Genomic DNA, 18,965 nt, shown 5'->3' with positions numbered 1-18,965 from the left:
GAGCCACTGCGCCCAGCCAACTGGCAGTTTCTTATAAAATTATAGGCCAGGCACAGTGGCTCATGCCTGTAATCCCAGCACTTTGGGAGGCTGAGGTGGGTGGATTACCTGAGGTCAGGAGTTCGAGACCAGCCGGGCCAATGTGGTGAAACCCATCTTTACTGAAAATACAAAAATTAGCCAGGTGTGATGGCACGTGCCTGTAATCCCAGCTACTAGGGAGGCTGAGACAGGGAAATTGCTTGAACCTGGGAGAAGGAGGTTGCAGTGAGCCGACATTGTGCCGTTGCACTCCAGCCTGGGCAACAAGAGTGAAACTCCATCTCAAAAAAAAAAGTTATACATCTACCTTATGACCCAGCAATTCCACTCCTAGGTATTTACCCAAGATAATGAAAATACATGTCCACAAAAAGGCTTGTGCAAGAATGTTTACAGCAGCTTTATTAGTAATAGTCAAAACATGCAAAACCAAATGACTTCCACTATGAGAACAGATAAACAAATTTTGGTACATTCATATAATGAAATGCTACTCATCAACAGAAACAATGAACTACTAATGTACACAATTGGATCAATTCAAAAATATTTTGTTGAGTAAGAGAGAGTAGACCCAAAAGAGGATGCACTGTATGATTTCATTATCTGAAGTTCAAGAACAGGAAAATTAATCTATGGTGACAGAAATCACCAGTGAAGATAGGAACTGATTGGAAGAAGGAAGGAGGGAAATTTCTGGGGTGATAGAAATGTTCTATAATAAGATCTGATTATTTCACTGTGTGTAAATTTTACCTAAAAAGAAAAAACAAACCAATCTCTCACAGAGCCCCAAATATCATTTAAAAATGTCAAAAGATTAATGGCAAACAGAAAAAGAGAGAAAGACCTTAATTTACATGCATTACAAATCAATAATAAAAACAACATAATAAAAACAACGATCAAGAATGGGCGGTTCATAGAAAAATAATACATGTTTAGTAAGTTTTATATGATGCCAAAATTATTTCCAATTAAATAAATGCAAATTAAAATAAAATACAATTTTCCACCTATCAGATGGCAATTTTTTTTTTTTTTTTTTTTTTTTGAGACAGAGTCTCTGCCGCCCAGGCTGGAGTGCAGTGGTGTGACCTCAGCTCATTGCAACCTCCGCCTCCTGGGTTCTAGCAATTCTCCTGCCTCAGCCTCCTGAGTAGCTGGGACTACAGGTGCGCGCCACCACGCCTGGCTAGTTTTTTGTATTTTTAGTAGAGATGGGGTTTCACCATGTTAGCCAGGATGGTCTCGATCTCCTGACCTCATGATCCACCTGCCTCGGCCTCCCAAAGTGCTGGGATTACAGGCCTGAGCCACCACGCCAAGCCCAGATTGCAAAATTTTAAAGTTTATAATGAGGTGAGAGGAATGCTTGAGCCCAGGAGTTCAGCCTTAGCAACATAGGGAGACTTTGCTTATATAAAAAATTAAAAAATTAGCCCAGTGTAGTGGTGTGCACCTGTAGTCATAGCTACTCAGGAGGCTGAGGATGGAGGTTCACTTGAGCCCAGGAGGTTGACACTGTTGTGAGTTATGATCATGCTACTGCATTCCAGCCTGGGTGACAGAGTGAGACCCTGTCTCAAAAAATAATGATAACAAAAATATAAGTTTGATAATACCCAGAGTTGGTGAGGCTGTGAGGAAACAAATACTCTCATATTCTGTCAGTAGAAGAATAAAGTGGTACAATCTGGGCATTTGGTACCATATTTACATCACCAGTGGCAATTTAATTTTAGCAAAACATAATCTGTTCAATTAAATTACTGTTAATTTGAATTTTATTTTTTTCTATTTTAAATTCATTTTGTAAATTTATTTTTTGCTTTGAAACTGCATACAAGATACTAAATAAGGAGTTTATTCCTAGCTTTGTGAATATTTAAGCAACTTTTTAAGGAAAGGGTACTTGCTAGTGGGGAGCCACAAAATGCTAAGTAGAGGCTTACTCCAAAGTTAGGATGATATTCCCCCCAAACAGTAATTATGGCACTTCTGACAGGCTTATTTGGATGCAGTGAGTCAATATTATTGATGGAATATTGAAGAAAAATAAGAAAATGGTTAGTTTGTTCCTTAGGGGGAAGATTATTCAAAACAAAGTACAGAAACAGCATACAGAGCTAGGGATAAGGGGAAAGGAAGGCTGGGAAGGATGCAATTATTTACAAAGGTCTGAGTGAGGAAATAGTTTGAAAATTGGAGTAATTCGACTTAGCACTTATCAATTTATCTTTCAAAGGTTTTGAATTTTATTGATAAAGATTGATTTAACTACTTATACTGGCTCAGAAAAATTCTAAATATTCTTCTTGTAATAATGCTCATGGAAAGGATGTATGCAAATCTGTGACCAATTAATATTTGTAAAAATTCATGTCATGTATTTACCTGTCTATGAGTAGAGTATCACTTGTTATAATTAAAATATCCAGGCAATCTTCTAGTTCCTTGTTACGGTCAGTTGTCTGTACTAGACTCATCAACAAACAGAGCTTGAGCAAATTGTAAGTCCCAGGAGGGGTAATTTGTGATGCAAAGATATTGGCAAGAATTGCTGTAAACTTCCAGCATGAGCTGGAAGTTAGGGAGAGGAGACACCTGAAATTGTCACTAATTCCTGAAGGAACTGAAAGTAAATATTAACATATATATTAGAAAGGGTTTTAAAACAAGACAACATTATAGATATTTGACTCCTTTTATATAAAATGTTATCAAATTATAGTTCTAATAATACCATATTCTTTTTTTTTAGAGACAGGATCTTGTTATGTTTCCCAGGCTGCTCTTGAACCCCTGGCCTCAACTGATTCCCCTGCTTTGGCCTCCCAAAGGGCTATGATTACAGGCCTGAGCCACCATGCTTGGCCTTTAAATTCTTAGAATGATATTAAATTATGATTCGAGGTCATGCTAGTTTACCATTTCTACCTCAGGGAATGTAATACAAGGAAGAAGTCACCCTTTGTGTCCACATAGATTGGCTGTGGGTTGCAGGCAAATCCCTCATTCTTCTCCTTTTAAGATCTATGAGAGCAAACCAGTTCATGGAGTGCCTGCATTGCTGTGTTTGCTCCTATATTTCTATGTATCACCTTCAAAGAGGAATAATAAGCAGAATGGGAAATATTTGAATGTTGCTGTTAAACAGAAAGATTTACATTCCACTACTTTGAAAGCACTGTACTGTAGTATACTGTAAAATTCTAGATCTTCTCCATCCTCTCACTCTCCACCTCCTGAAAGGAATGAGTGATTTATCCAATTGGTAATGTGGGTGGAACAGCTGTGCATGTATAACCTAGTCCCATTCTCCTTCTTTCTGGGCTGCCATCAAAAAGCAATGATTTCCTCTAACTCATACATGCCCATGGACTAAGAGAGGCCTACTTTAGTTCAGCTCTTGCCACATTTGGGTAGTTAAATATGTCTCATTCTGGAGTTCAGCATAAGAAAGCACACTCTCCATCTACAGAAAAGTCATGTTCTGCTACCAAATCAATAAATTTTAAAACACTTAGCAGAAAATATTTAAAAGATCACTAAACCCTCTATAATCCATCAGTGCTTTCTTTCTTTAACATTTTTGTTCTTTTAAGAAGCTTTTCTCTTCAAGAAAGTAGAAGTATTTAGAATCTACTTGCATTTAAATTCAACTTGGGTGTCTATTACTACTGATGATTACCCACAGTATGGAAGCTAAAGAAACTTCATCCTGGGCTGGGCGTGGTGGCTCATGCCTGTAATTGCAGCACTTTGGGAGGCCGAGGTGGGCAGATCAGGTCAGGAGTTCAAGACCAGCCTCGTCAACATGGTGAAACCCCGTTTCTACTAAAAATACAAAAATTAGCTGGGCGTGGTGGTGAGCACCTGTAATCTCAGCCACTCAGGAGGCTGAGGCAGGAGAATCCCTTGAACCCGGGAGGTGGAGGTTGCAGTGAGCCAAGATAGCGTCACTGTACCCCAGCCTGGGCGACAGAGCAAGACTCCGTCTCAAAAAAAAAAAAAAAAGAAAGAAAAAGGGAAAGAAAAGAAACTTCATCTTGGTAGCTAATCTACCATGTTGACTTCTGGTAAACCCCAGATCTGTGAATGCTGGGAAATTGCCAGTTGATCTATTGTTCCTCAAGCAAGAGCACATACTTACCATAAATCCTGCCCTTAGATCAATCAACCTTGATAATTAATACTTACTGTAAATCCTGTCCTTAGATCAATTCCTATCCAATCCCTCGGAAGCGTGTGTACTCCTTCCCTATATAATTCCTGGGTCTGGGGGTAATAGCATGGAGATCCACCTGTCTTGCGGCTGCCCAAGATCATGCTTCTGTCCTTAAGTTCCCCAGTAAAACCATCCTATAATGACAAGCTGGACTTGTCTGCCTGCTTTGGTTCCTCAGGTCCTTCTGCATTTAGGGATCACTTTGAATATATATAGCCCATTCAGGGAACATACAGATTACAAAAAAATCCAACTCTATTCAAGATTTAACCAGCCTTTTCTATATTTAGATACTTGTGAGCCAAGTTGAAAGAATAGGTCTGCTCTCCACTTTTGTTTACATAATGCTAACGCATGTTGGAGTTGTTAAAGGAAATTATCAGTAATAAAGGTGATATTTTGGTCCTCATCTGGCTTTATCTTATTTCTTGATTTGGTTCAGAATTCAGTTGAAGAAAAGGATGCTTTTTTTTTTTTTTTTTTTTTTTTTTTTAGACGGAATCTCATTCTATCACCCAGGCTGGAGTGCAGCAGTGCAATATTGCCTTACTGCAACCTCTGTCACCCAGGTTCAACCGTTTCTCCTGCCTCAGCCTCCCAAGTAGCTGGAATTACAGGCACCTGCCACTGTGCCCGGCTACTTTTGTATTTTTAGTAGAGATGGGGTCTCACCACCTTGGCCAGGCTGGTCTTGAACTCCTGACCTCGTGAGCCACCCACCTTGGCCTCCCAAAGTGCTGGGATTACAGGTGTGAGCCACAGCGCCCAGCCAAGGATGCTACTTTATTGAGCTCTCCTTCTCAGACCACAACAGTTAACCCAGAATTGCCTTGGCTAGTGGTATAGAAAAATCCTTTGACTAATCTCTAATCCTGAAACATTTTTCTCATTATTAATTATTTTAAAAATTAAAATAAGGCTTAGCCCAAAGAAAGGAGTCCTGCATGCTAGAAAGTTTCCACAACATTATCCTGTTTTATTTCCTTCATGTACTTATTATCTGAAATTGTCTTTTGCTTACTTTACATGTTTATTGACTGTCTGCCATATGATTTAAGAGCAGAAACCTTGACTGTCCTGTTTACAACTGTATTCTTAGTGCTTAAAAGAATGCCTAGCACATAGGCAAACAATACTTATCTGCGGAACAAATAGATTTAAATTTAAATATTTGTTATATAATACTAAAATTTTCCTTACCTTTTGAATTACAAAAAGTTATGCTATTTGCTTCTATACAGACAGCAGTTTGTGAAGCTTTTACACAGGTTGGAATTCCAATAATTTTATATTCATTTCCTATATTCATTTTATTCACTGATTCATCTAAAATTATTAAAAACAGAAGAAAATGCATATTCACTAAATGAACTTTGTACATGAACATATGGTTCAAAGATCCAGAACTAGTAACAATTCAGTAGTTGAGTTAGGAGTATTTTTGTTTAGCATAATATCCACATAAAGTGATACTAATAATATAAACTGATGCACTTTTATTGCTGATAAATTTTGATTCTTATTTGCAATGATGAATTTAACTTCAAGAAGCATGTGATATAGCAACTAGACACTCTTCTATAACATGGTCGAAAGAAAATAAAATTATTCCATATAAGATGAAACATTTTTCCATTCAATGAAAAGGAATGTTAATAAAAATGACCTTGTAAGTGATAATTTTATTTGAGAGGAAAATAATTTTACTGTCTACAATACATGTAAGTACTTGTAAAAACATTATTTAACTTATAAAATATGTGTTTTTTTGTTTGTTTTTGAGACAAAGTCTCGCTCTGTTGCCCAGGCTGTAGTGCAGTGGCACAATCAGCTCACTGTAACCTCAAATTCTAGGGTTCAAGCAATCCTCCTGCCTCAGCATCCTAAAGTGTTGGGATTACAGGTGTAAACCACCATGCTCAGCCTGTAAGATATTCTTATCTGTGTTTTATATATGAAAAAACCGAGAGGTTACATGGCTTGCACAAAGCTAAATAACTAGTAAGAAGCAGAACTGAAATTCACATTTAGGTTTGCCTACCTACAAAGTCTACCCTCTTGTATTATACTAGGTTCCTCTCTCATACCTAGAGTTTGGGCAACACTTTGCATGAGTTCAAAATTTATTTTTAAAAACACACGAAAAATTTTGATCCTCCATGCCACAGTTAGAAGTTGGTTGGTTGTAAAGCTGTGAAAGAAAGGTTTACAGGAAGGAGCAAGGGTTAACTTATCTCTGTGATCAGAGTGGTCCTCCTTTTTTTTTCTTTTCTCTCTAGCCCCAGAGAGCTGAACAATAACTCCAATATTTATGTAAGACACACACATAGAATAATAGGAGATCCCATTGTCTTAAAACAACTGTGGCCCTGGGACTTAGCTCAGTGCTTGGGACACAGTCGGTCCTAATATCATTTTAAGTGAGTGTTGTATGACTGAATGAATAATTGATATATTAACTAAATATGACTCTTTTAAAACACTCAAGAATTAGAAGACTTGTGATTCTTAAGATATAGAAGTACCATTTATAATTTATAAGCATAAACAAGTCAATGGCTTTTTTTCTGAGATGCAGTCCCACTCTGTCGCCCAGGCTGGTGTGCAGTGGCACGATATTGGCTCACTGCAGCCTCTGCTTCCCGGGTTCAAGCGATTCTCCTGCCTCAGCACCCTGAGTAGCTGAGATTACAGGTGTCCGTCACCAAGCCTGGCTAATTTTTGTATTTTTAGTAGAGATGGGGTTTCACCACGTTGGCCAGGCTGGTCTTGAACTCCTGACCTCAGGTGATCAACCATCCTAAGCCTCTCAAAGTGCTGGGATTACAGGCTTGAGCCACCGCGCCTGCACTGGCCAGCGGTTTTTTATTTTTTTAGAGACACGGTCTCGGTTGCCCAGACTGGAGTGCTGTGGCACCATCATGGCTCACTGCAGCCTCCAACTCGTGGGCTTAGGCGATCCTCCCACCCTCCCACCTTAGCTTTCCAGGTACCTAGGACTACAGACATATGCCACCACATCTAGCTAATTTTTTATTTTTAAATTTTTTATAGAGATGGGGTCTCACTATATTGCTTAAGCTGGTCTCAAACTCCTGGCCTCAAGTGATCCTCCCACCTCAGCCTCCCAAAGTGTTGGGATTACAGGCATGAGCCAGCCCCTGTGCCCAGCCAGTTACATACTTATAGCAATTTATTTTGAGTTCAAACAGAATTCACTTACCTCTTAGGAAAATTGTAACAGATTGAAACCTAAATGGCTGGTTGTTAGAATGTCCTTGAAAAGCATGAAGTCCCTTTGTGGCAATTATTTCAACTATTTGTTTATCTTAAAGCAAAGAGCAAAAAGGAATTAGATATTAGAATATATATTTAATTTAATTTCCATATTGAAATATCAGACACTACTTTAAAAATCGTAATTACAAAATGTAAATGCATATTACCACCAAGTACTCTAAATTTTCTGTCTTCTTGAAGTGAAGATGCACATAGATTACACAAAAAGTCATTTCTTATCGTTGCAGATTCTGTAGCACCAGGCACATGCACTCTTATATACTGGAATCCTGAAAGAAAACAGTGGTAAGATACATTTGCTTTCAGATTTAGCTATCTATTTTGTTTCTTTTGTTATTGTTGTTATTTTTTAATTTTTTAATTTTACATTTTCTTTTTTCTTTTATTACTGACACTAACAGATTGTAGCTATTTCAGTCCTTTAAAATTAGTCTAATTCAAAATGAAATTAATTCAGTTTTGCACTTGAGTTCAGGGTAGTTCAATTAACAGTTAACAGCTGTTTTTGCAAGGCATTGTGCTAAGGCACTGGCAATATGGATGCTTAAGCACACAATTTCTATATGTGGCAGTGAGAAACAGGTAATTTCCACCTGTGGTATTCATTTGCAGAGTGTTCAGAGAGAAGACAGGAGGGTCAATCAACCCCAATGAGAGGTGGCGGGGATAATTTTGAAGTCCTGGAGAAGGACTAAACTGAGGTTAAGCCAAAGGGTTGAGAGAGGACATTAAATGTTTCATTCACAACGTCATGAAATAATGTGTGAGAAGAGCAAGTACTTCAGCAATATAGGTGCACTTGTTAAGATGGGGGTGGCAGAGAAAAGGAGAAAAAATGCATTTCAAGATTATGCAAAGTAAATATATAAACATTAGGAGATATAAAATTTTTATTTAAATTTTTTCTATTTTGTGAGTGTTTTATAACTAATTGTAAATATGATTTAGGATTAAACAATAAATTGTTCAATTTATTTATTTATTTATTTATTTTAGACAGGGTCTCTCTTTGTCATCCAGGCTGGAGTACAGTGGCATGAACACAGCTCACTGAAGCCTCGACCTCCCTGGCCCAAGCAATCCTCCCAACTCAGTCTCTTGAATAGCTGGGACTACAGGCATGTGCCACTATGCTGGGCTAATTTTTGTATTTTTTGTAGAGATGAGGTTTCTCCATGTTGCGCTGGTCTCAAACTGCTGAGATCAGGTGATCCTCCCTCCTCGGCTTCCCAAAGTGAAGGGATTACAGGTGTGAGCCACTATGCCTAGCCAATTGCTTAATGCTTTGATTTGCCTTTTTAATATTTACCTTTTGAAAGAGGGCATGCTTCATCTGAACAAAGAAATCTTGCACCTTGTGTATACTTGGTTACAGTTGTCATTGCAATCACAATTCCTTGCATCATATAAAATCTCTGAGATGTATAATCAAGTGGAAATTCACACAGATCAAGACCATAACTTGGCAGGGAAGGTAAATGTGTTAATTTCAGCACTATATTAATCTAATAAGAACATAAAAATGGTATTAATGAAAATTGAAAATCCAATTTGACTTGTATTACAATATAGTAAGTATATTATAGAGTAAGTCAAGTAATGATATGTTAATGTTCTTAGGAATCAAAATTTTAAGCCTTAGAGAAATGATATTCAAGTATAAAGTTAAAGAAGTAAAAATCCTGTAATCTAATATTTTAATTGAAAATAGCATTATGAACTTTAAATTTTTCCTTAAATATACACAATTTCTGACCATATCCACTGAAAAGACTTAAAAAGCAATGTCAACCAGGGCCAGGTGCGGTAGCTCACGCCTGTAATCCCAGCACTTTGGGAGGCCAAGGCTGGTAGATCATGAGGTCAGGAGATAGAGACCATCCTGGCTAACACGGTGAAACCCTGTCTCTACTAAAAATACAAAAAATTAGCCGGGCATGGTGGCGGGCCCCTGTAATCCCAGCTACTTGGGAGGCTGAGGCAGGAGAATGGTGTGAACCCGGGAGGTGGAGCTTGCAGTGAGCCGAGACTGTGCCACTGCACTCCAGCCTGGGCGACAGAGCGAGACTCCGTCTCAAAAAAAAAAAAAAAAAAAAAGTCAGCCAAGTAGCAAAGAAGCATGCCTAGTGCCCAGATTGTGATCTCTTGTTAAGTATCTTTTCTCACTAAAAGGAATCAGGATTCCTTGGGGGAAATGGCTGATTTCAGGCCTAGGATAGAAAATATAACAGATGAACTTGGGGTATCTTCTAACAAATGGCCTGTGTCAAAAAGACATAGGAGCAACCTTGAAGGGACCCCCAATGACAAAAGGTAGGATAATATGAGCATCAAAAGGAATGACAGAGACTCACTGAAACATATTGTATATATTTAAAAGTTCATGAGTTCCTCATATTTAAAAAAGGAACCCCCCCAAAAAAATTGGTCATTATTGGAGGCTGCTAGATTTCAACTCATTACTCTTTATAAAGGCAAAGAATCATTTACCCTGCCTTTCCTGCACAAATTATATTTCAGAGTAACTAACTAGCTGATGAGAGAAAATTAGTCTTACAGAAGAATTTCAGCTAATTCAGAAAGAATGCTAAAACTAGAAAAATTGCAATTTTGCAACTCCTAATGAAATAACGAATTCTAGGCAATGAACATCAATGGCTGCTAAAACCATTAGGTGAAAGTTGACGAGAAACTGTATAATGGAGAGAAGGGAATGACATCACAGGAACCCATTAATCAATTGTGACACTGTTAAAAGTGCAACAATAGATACTATATCCTCCTGATATAGCACAATATGTAATACATTACACTAACTATTATGTATTCTTGTCAAGTGATTTGAATCTGAATCTAAAAACCTTTTACAGTCAACTTCTATTTTAGAAATATGAGGTTAGGGAAATAAGATAAATAGCCCTACAAGGAAGCAATTAGACAAATCAAGATTATATAACATAGGACAATTAGTTTCTTCAAAAAGTTAATGGTCTAAAAAGGGAGGGAGAGGAAATGGCTCTAGACTGAAAGAGACTTAGTGAGATGTAAGAACAAATTATAATGTGTGAACTTTGTTTTGGTCCTGATTTGGAACAAACCTACTGTAAGATATTCTTAAAACAATTGGGCAAATTTAAATGTAAACTGGACTTTAGATAATATCAAGGAATTATTGTTGCTTGTGTAGGGGTGATAACATTCTGGTTACATAACAAAAATGTCCACAGCCGGGCATGGTGGCTCATGCCTGTAATGCCAGCACTTTGGGAGGCCGAGGTGGGTGGATCAACTGAGGTTGGGAGTTCGAGACCAGTCTGACCAACATGGAGAAACCCCGTCTCCACTAAAAATACAAAATTAGTCAGGCGTGGTGGCATATGCCTGTAATCCCAGCTACTTGGGAGGCTGAGGCAGGAGAATTGCTTGAACCCGGGAGGTGCAGGTTGTAGTTAGTCGAGATAGCGCCATTGCACTCCAGGCTGGGCAACAAGAGTGAAACTCCTTCTCAAAAAAAGAAAAAAGAAAAATGTCCATAATTTTTACAGGTTGATACTAAAGTATGTAGAGATAAAATAATAGAATGCCTGGGATTTGCTTTAAAATATTTCAGAAAAAAAATTCATGATGCAGGTATGAAAAAGTATTATAATATTGAATCTGAGTTGAGTGGTAGATATATGAAGGTTCACTGTATTATTCCCTTTACTTTTGGGTATGTTTGAAAAGTTTTATTATACAAGTGTTTAATGTTGGCCAGGCGTGGTTGCTCACACCCGTAATCCCAGCACTTCAGGAGGCCAATGTGGGCGGATCATGGGGTCAGGAGTTTGAGACCAGCCTGGCCAACATGGTGAAACCCCGTCTTCACTAAAAATAAAAATATTAGCTGAGCGTGGTGGCGGGCACCTGTAATCCCAGCTACTCGGGAGGCTGAGGCAGAAGAATTGTTTGAACCCAGGAGGCAGAGGCTGCAGTGAGCCGAGATTGCACCACTGCACTCCAGCCTGGCGACAGAGCGAGACTCCATCTCAAAAAAAAAAAAAGTGTTTAATGTTATAAGGGATAATATGAGAAATAAAGATGCATATGTAAGATATTCTATTGAACTTTGAAAAAAATGTACTATCCTTTTTAAAAAAAAGTCTATGAATATAAAAATACCTTTTTACAGTCATCATGTGAATTTGTACCTGAGATTGCTTCAATTTAACTAAAACTTACTTGTGTTTCAGTCTGCAATTGTCCAATTAATGAGAGAGTCTTAACAGCAATAAAACAGACCTGTGATTTCAAACAAACAAAAAAAGTTACCAAAAATTCCGTGTGGCACAAAATTATTTCTTTTTTTGACTTACTGATTGAAAAACTTCAGCTGCTTTTAAAGGTTGGTGTAAAATGTGATTTCCAAGCTCAGCATCTAATTCAACAACATCAGAGGGATTTATTAAAATTTTGAATCGATAGACAGCATAGCTTTGTTTTGAATCTGTGAAAATACACAAATGTAAAAGTCAGGATAGCTATGTGTAGGAGTTTATTTGAAAGTTTTAAAAATTACTCACTTTTGCTGAACGTACCATTGTAGTACTTGCAATCATCTATAAACTTTTGGAGGCCTCCACTTCTGTCAAGATAGATGAGGGCCGCCTCTTTCATTTTTAGATTTGACATTTTCTCCTGGTTAATGACTCGTCTCTATTTCTAATTGATTAAACCACAATTGTTGGTAAAAGCTACAGATGGCGAAACTCATAGAAGGGATGTGAAAACCTAGAAATAAAATTAATTTTATTTTTGAAAATCTCTAATAAGACTTCACAAATTATTAAAGTTGACAGTGAACTAAAACTAGGCAAAACTTCCAACTTAAAAACATTCCTACCCAAAGAAAAACAAAACGTTGCTTTCTTTTGCCAAATAACTTTTTTTTCTTTCTTTTTTTTTTTTTTTTTTTTTGAGATGGAGTCTCGCTCTGTCGCCCAGGCTGTAGTGCAGTGGCGTTATCTCAGTTCACTGCAACCTCTGCCTCCCAGGTTCAAGCGATTCTCCTGCCTTAGCCTCCCAAGTGGCTGGGACTACAGGTGTGTGCCACTACACCTGGCTAATTTTTTGTATTTTTAGTAGAGACGGGGTTTCATTGTGTTAGCCAGGATGGTCTCTATCTCCTGACCTCATGATCCGCCGGCCTCAGCCTCCCAAAGTGCTGGGATTACAGGTGTGAGCCACTGCACCCAGCCCAAATAACATTTTTATCCAGATTGTTATGAGATCCTTCACAAGACTGAAAACTTAAAAACAGGAACCTCAAATGTCTCTTAACAGAGGTGCTCCCAAAAATGTTTGAGATAAACAATATCTGATGATGAGGGTCCTTTGCAGGTGTTGTTTAAAAAATGAAACTGGTAAAAGTTGTTTTATAAATTCAATCTAAGTAACAAAATATAGTAGAATGAGTATTAACCTGGGAAACCTGAGAACTTGGTTCTAGATCCAGCATTTCCTGATTGCTATGGGGAAATCATCTGACCTCTCTTGGCTCAGTATCTTTATCCGCAGGAAACGAAAGTGTTGTATCAGATGATTAAAGTCCCCTCCAATTTTAAATCTTATGCTAGTGACCAACATAAAACATTAAACCACAGTAATGAGTAAAGAATGGAATATGTGAAATTCATTGAAAGACAGCAAATACTAACCGGAAACAATATATGTCAGTAGTTGTAACAGGTGCTAGAAATAAAATGATTAATAGGTGCTAAAAATAAAATGATTAAGATTGGATCCTGCCTTTCAAGAAGTTGCTAGGCAGAGATAGAGAAGTCAGAAATAATGACTAATACATTATTCACTCATTACCTGTTTTTTTTTGTTTGTTTGTCTGTTTTTGTGAGATGGAGTCTCACTCTGTCGCCTGGGCTGGAGTGCAGTGGCAGGTACTATGTTGGCTCACTCCAATCTCCACCCCTTGGGTTCAAACGATTCTCTTGCTTCAGTCTCACAAGTAGCTGGGATTACAGCCACGTGTCACCTGGCCCAGCTAATTTTTGTATTTTTAGTGAGACGGGTTTCACCATGTTGGCCAGGTTGGTCTCGAACTCCTGACCTCAAGTGATCTGCCCGCCTTGGCCTCCCAAAGTGCTGGGATTACAGGTGTGAGCCACCGCACCCGGCCTCATTACCAAATATTCATTTGGCTACTACTATAGGTTGGATACTAGATTGTCCTAGGCACTAAGGATACTAAGATGAGTAAAACGTGGTCCCTATCCTTCAGAAAGAGTTCAGTGAGAGAAGACATATATGTAAACAGTTACATGGCAATTTAAGTGTTGTAATAGAAATATGAATATACCAGGTAGCATGAAAGGAACAACATATACGAAATATTTCACAAAATTTGGGGTCATCCTTGTATATGTGTCATAACATTTTCTATTAAGACATTTTCGGCCGGGCGCGGTGGCTCAAGCCTGTAATCCCAGCACTTTGGGAGGCCGAGACGGGTGGATCACGAGGTCAGAAGATCGAGACCATCCTGGCGAACACGGTGAAACCCCGTCTCTACTAAAAAATACAAAAAACTAGCCGGGCGAGATGGCGGGCGCCTGTAGTCCCAGTTATTTGGGAGGCTGAGGCAGGAGAATGGCGTAAACCCGGGAGGCGGAGCTTGCAGTGAGCTGAGATCCGGCCACTGCACTCCAGCCCAGGCGACAGAGCGAGACTCCGTCTCAAAAAAAAAAAAAAAAAAAAAAAAAAGACATTTTCATTGAAGACGGTGGGGTCATAGAGAAGAAGCTATGAATTCTACTTTAAGGTGACATTTGATAGATGACTATTTCACTAATTGGAGGAGAGGTGAAGAGAAAGAGTTTCAGAGATAGAGGTCACCTCCCACCCCCACTATCAGTTTTACACTACTGGATCCACACACCCATTACGTGGAGTTCGGCTACTTTCCAAAGAAAACTAATTGAGACTGTCTTTTTCACTACAACATAGAAGTGAAACTTTAGCGTTTATTTCTCTGTGGCCATAAGTACAATGATCTCAAAATGTGTGTTGTGTTCAGAACATCACATCTTTGCTGCACTAGAACATTAGGTTTCTGGGGTGAAATGAAGGGAGACTATTGGTAATTAAATGGTTGGGTGAGGCCAGATTATGCACGCTTTTGAAGATTATACAGGCAAAGAGAAGCCATCAAAGTTTTTTTTAAGGGTGGGGAGTATTATAGTCAGACTTTTTGTGTGTGTGACAGGGTCTCACTATGTTGCCCAGGTTGGAGTGCAGTGGTGTGATCTCAGCTTGCCGCAGCCTTTATCTACCGGGCTCAAGCTATCCTCCCTTCTCTGCCTGGGACTACAGGCATGCGCCACCACATCCAGATAATTTTTAATTTTGTTATAGAGATGGGGTCTTACTATGTTGCCCAGGCTGGTCTCCAACTCGTGGGTAGCTGTCTCGTCCTCCTAAAGTGCTGGGATTACAGGTATGAGCCACTAGGCCTAGCCCATAGTCAGATTTTTATTTTGGAAACCTGTGCCTGCTGCCAATGTAGAAAGTAGGTTGGAATAGCGGGAGAGCTGATAATCAGTTTCTACCTATTGGGATATATTCCTACAAGGTGGATGACCTGATCCAGGGCATTAGGAACGAAATAGAATGGGGGAGATCGATTCCAGAATTTTAAATATTGCACACTGAACCTGGTGATCAGTCTACAATACGGAGAAGAGTAATCGAAAGCTGTGGGGTTTTAATATGTGTATGGGTGGATGCTGCTGCTCTAATAGAAATACGGAGCCCAAGGAGAAGCGTAAGGACATGAGGAAAAGTTCCCTTGAGATATTCTGACTTTGAGGACCCTTGGGATTCCCTGATAGGTGTAAGCAGGAACGGGCCACAAATCAGGGCCTGGCTTTCGGTAGCATCAAAAGAGTTACAGCTAAGTCTGGGTGTCAGTGCGTAAAGCGGAGGCCCTGGGGAGTGGACGCGTTTTCACGGAAGCAGATTAAGTCGGGAAAAGACATAGAAGCCTGTGGAAAACCGTTAAGTGAGGGAACAGGGATAAAATTCTAATTCCCTGTCTTCCCTTAGTCTAACGAACACCGAGTGTTGCTGCACGCGGATTCTGTCTTCTCTCCGTGCCCTGTCAGCACCAGGATGAACTGGTGAGGGGAAGATGGCAGGAAAACGCTTCACACCAAAGCGGATGAAAGCGAGTCCAGACTCATGAGGTCCCCTCCCAGTGACAGCGGCGACCTCGAGTTAGGGGGACCCCAGCGCTGTAGTGCTTTTCACCCACCTTGACTCCCACCGAGCGCGGCAGCGGTTACTCGCCGCCTGCAGCGTGGGCGGAGCGGAGCCCTAGCGCGCATGCGCGCATGTACCCGCTGTGGGCGGCTTGCGCGGGGCTTGCCGGGACCTCCCGCGCCCTCCAGTCAGCAGGGGAACTAGCCGGGCTTTTTTCCCTACGTTTTAACTTCTTCACTCTTACTCCCTCCCAGCGAAGCAAAGAAAAGATAGGGCTACGTTTGGTTTTTGTTATCTCAGGCCAAAGGTGTTGATGTTTAAAAAATTCAAAACCCAGCTTCAGGGAATGCAAAATGTCTAGTCACTTTGGGAGACATTCCAGTATTCCCTCAAACGACTCAACATAAAGTTACCCTATGATCCAGCAGTTCAAGTCCTAGGTATTTATAAATACACCCAAGATAATTGAAAACATATGTTCACACAGAAACTTCTACACGAATGTTCATAGTATTATTCACAGTAGCCCCAAAGTGGAAATATGAATGCCCATCACCGATCAATGGATAACTGTGGTGTAGCCAGCCATACAATGGAATGGTTTTGGCCATAAAACGAGATGAGACACTAATACATGCTGCAACATGGATGAACCTGGCAAACACTATGTAAAGTGGAAGAAGTCAGATACAAAAGGCCATATGTTGTGTAATTTCCTTTATATGAGATGTCCAGAATAGGCGAATCTATAAAGAGAGAAAGCAAATTTGTGGTTTCCCAGAGATTGGTTGAGAATGCAGAATGATTGCTAATGCTTATGGGATTTCTTGTTCTTTTTAAATTGTGGTAAAATATACATAAAATATACAATTTTAACCATCCTAAAGTGTACAGTTACACTACCTACGTTCACACTGTGCACTCATCACCACTATCTGTAGAACCGTTTTCATTGTCCCAAACTGAAACTCCATATACATTAAATAACTCCCCATTCTTCTCTTCCTCATCCCCTGGCAACCATCATTTTTTGCCTCCTTGAATTCGGCTACTCCAGGTACCTCATGTAAATAGAATCATACAGTATTTGTCCATTTGTGACGGGCTTATTTCACTTTGCCGAACTTCTTACAGTTTCATCCATGTTGTAGCATGTTAGTTTCTTCCTTTTTAAGGCTGAATAATATTCCATTGTGTGTGCGCCATATTTTTTTGTTATTCATGAATTCACATGGGTTTTTTTTTTTAGAAGTGATGGAAATGATCTAAAATTGATTGTGGTGATAGTTGCACAACTCTGAATCTACTGAAAGCCAGTTAACTGTATATTTTAAATCGATGAATTGTACAGTACTTAAATTAAATATTACTGAAGTTGGCCAGGTGCGGTGGCTCACGCCTATAATCCCAGCACTTTGGGAGGCCAAGGTGGGTGGATCACTTGAAGTCGGGAGTTAGACACCAGCCTGGACAACGTGGTGAAACCCCATCTCTACTAAAAATACAAAAATTAACCTGGTGTGGTGGTGCGCACCTGTAATCCCAGCTACTCGGGATTAATACTATTAGCAGGCAGGAGAATTACTTGAACCCGGGAGGCAGAAATTGCAGTGAGCAGATATCACACCACTGCACTCCAACGTGGGCGATAGAGCCAGACCTAGTCTCAAAAAAAAAAACAAAAAACAAAAAAAAAACAACAACTTAATGCAACTGTTACCAAAAAACCCCAAACCCTTAAATTGTGCCTGCTTATCCACCATTAGTATTCCTTTTTTTTTTTTTTTTTTTTTTTTGAAACAATTTTTGCTCAGTCCCCCAGGCTGGAGTGCACCGCGGTGGTGCGATCTCGGCTCACTCCAAGCTCCGCCTCCCGGGTTCACGCCATTCTCCTGCCTCAGCCTCCGGAGTAACTGGGACTACAGGCGCCCGCCACCACGCCCTGCTAATTTTTTGCATTTTTAGTAGAGACGGGGTTTCACCGTTAGCCAGGTTGATCTCGATCTCCTGACCTCGTAATCCGCCCGTCTCGGCCTCCCAAAGTGCTGGGATTACAGGCGTGAGCCACCGCGCCCGGTCCCCCCACTTTTTTTTTTTTGAGACAAGGTCTACCTCTGTCACAGGACTGGGGTGCAGGGGCCCAATCAGGGCTCACTGCAGTCTCAATCTCCTGGCTCAAGTGATCCTCTCACCTCAGCCTCCCAAGTAGCTGAGACTACAACTGTGCCTGGCAAACTTTAAAATTTTTTTTTTTTGTAGAGACAGGGGTCTCATTTTGTTTCCCATGCTAGTCTCAAACTCCTGGGCTCAAGCAATCATCCACCTCAGTCTCCCGAAGTGCTGGGATTACAGGCATGAGCCACTGTGCCCAGCCTCGACCTTTAGTGTCCTTGATACAGTTATCAACTCTGTTCCATTGCATTGGGTTGGATCATTTCCCACGAAAAAGTAATTGCGGTCATCCCTTTTCATATATAATAGGGGTGGCAAAACATCTCAGAGTTTGTCTGGGAGAATATAATCTATTTTAGTTGGGAGATAAAATATGTTTTAGGAGTAGAAATCCATTTACAACAACAAGGAGGATGTTCAAATTGTCTTGCACTACAATTCTGTGATAATAACTACAATTTTATATGGGAATAGGCTATGGTCTGGTGATGGCCATTGCATTTTAAAGTAGAATAAATTCTTCTAGAGGGTATCTATATATTTTAAAGTTTTTTTGAGATGGAGTCACGCTGTGTTGCCCAGGTTGGAGTGCAGTGGCATGATCTCTGCCTCCTGGGTCCAAGCAATTTTCGTGCCTCATCCTCCCAGGTAGCTGGGATTACAGGCACATGCCACCACGCCTGGCTAATTTTTGAATTTCTAGTAAAGTTGGGGTTTCACTATGTTGGCCAGGCTGGTCTTGAACTCCTGACCTCAGGTGAACTGCCTGCCTCAGCCTCCCAAAGTGGTGGGATTACAGGTATGAGCCACTGCATCCGGATATTTTAAAGTTTTAATTTTAATCAGTTCATAGCATAACATTGTTCATTTCTGCACCAGAGTAATAGTTTTATATCAACCAAGTCCAGCAAAATCTTCTAATAGATTTTTATGTATTTAATACATCCTATAAAATATCTGCACAGTC

The 18,965-nt window shown here is 39.8% G+C and overlaps 1 protein-coding gene across 2 annotated transcripts in view; it reads right to left on the bottom strand.

Moving 5' to 3' along the window:
• The window catches only part of MCMDC2 (minichromosome maintenance domain containing 2), a 52,455-nt gene extending 36,490 nt beyond the window's left edge, over positions 1-15,965 (bottom strand). The window contains exons 1-9 of one of the 2 annotated variants that reach the window (XM_025394570.1): positions 15,879-15,965; positions 12,151-12,343; positions 11,929-12,059; positions 11,795-11,854; positions 8,883-9,078; positions 7,720-7,842; positions 7,497-7,601; positions 5,474-5,599; positions 2,440-2,677 (exon numbers count right to left, since the gene is read on the bottom strand). In XM_025394570.1, coding sequence (XP_025250355.1) covers positions 2,440-2,677; positions 5,474-5,599; positions 7,497-7,601; positions 7,720-7,842; positions 8,883-9,078; positions 11,795-11,854; positions 11,929-12,059; positions 12,151-12,244 — 1,073 coding nt within the window. In that variant the 5' untranslated portion in view covers positions 12,245-12,343; positions 15,879-15,965. Of the gene's footprint in view, positions 1-2,439; positions 2,678-5,473; positions 5,600-7,496; positions 7,602-7,719; positions 7,843-8,882; positions 9,079-11,794; positions 11,855-11,928; positions 12,060-12,150; positions 12,344-15,174; positions 15,225-15,878 lie in introns of those variants that run through there. The other variant, XM_025394571.1, reaches the window with a different exon arrangement.
• Positions 15,966-18,965: the final 3,000 nt, after the last annotated feature.

This window comes from Theropithecus gelada, chromosome 8, assembly GCF_003255815.1.
Source record: "Theropithecus gelada isolate Dixy chromosome 8, Tgel_1.0, whole genome shotgun sequence".
NCBI classification, from domain to species: Eukaryota; Metazoa; Chordata; class Mammalia; order Primates; family Cercopithecidae; genus Theropithecus; species Theropithecus gelada.
The sequence above is the reverse complement of the archived record's forward strand: the minus strand, read 5'-3'. Positions and strand labels throughout refer to the sequence as shown.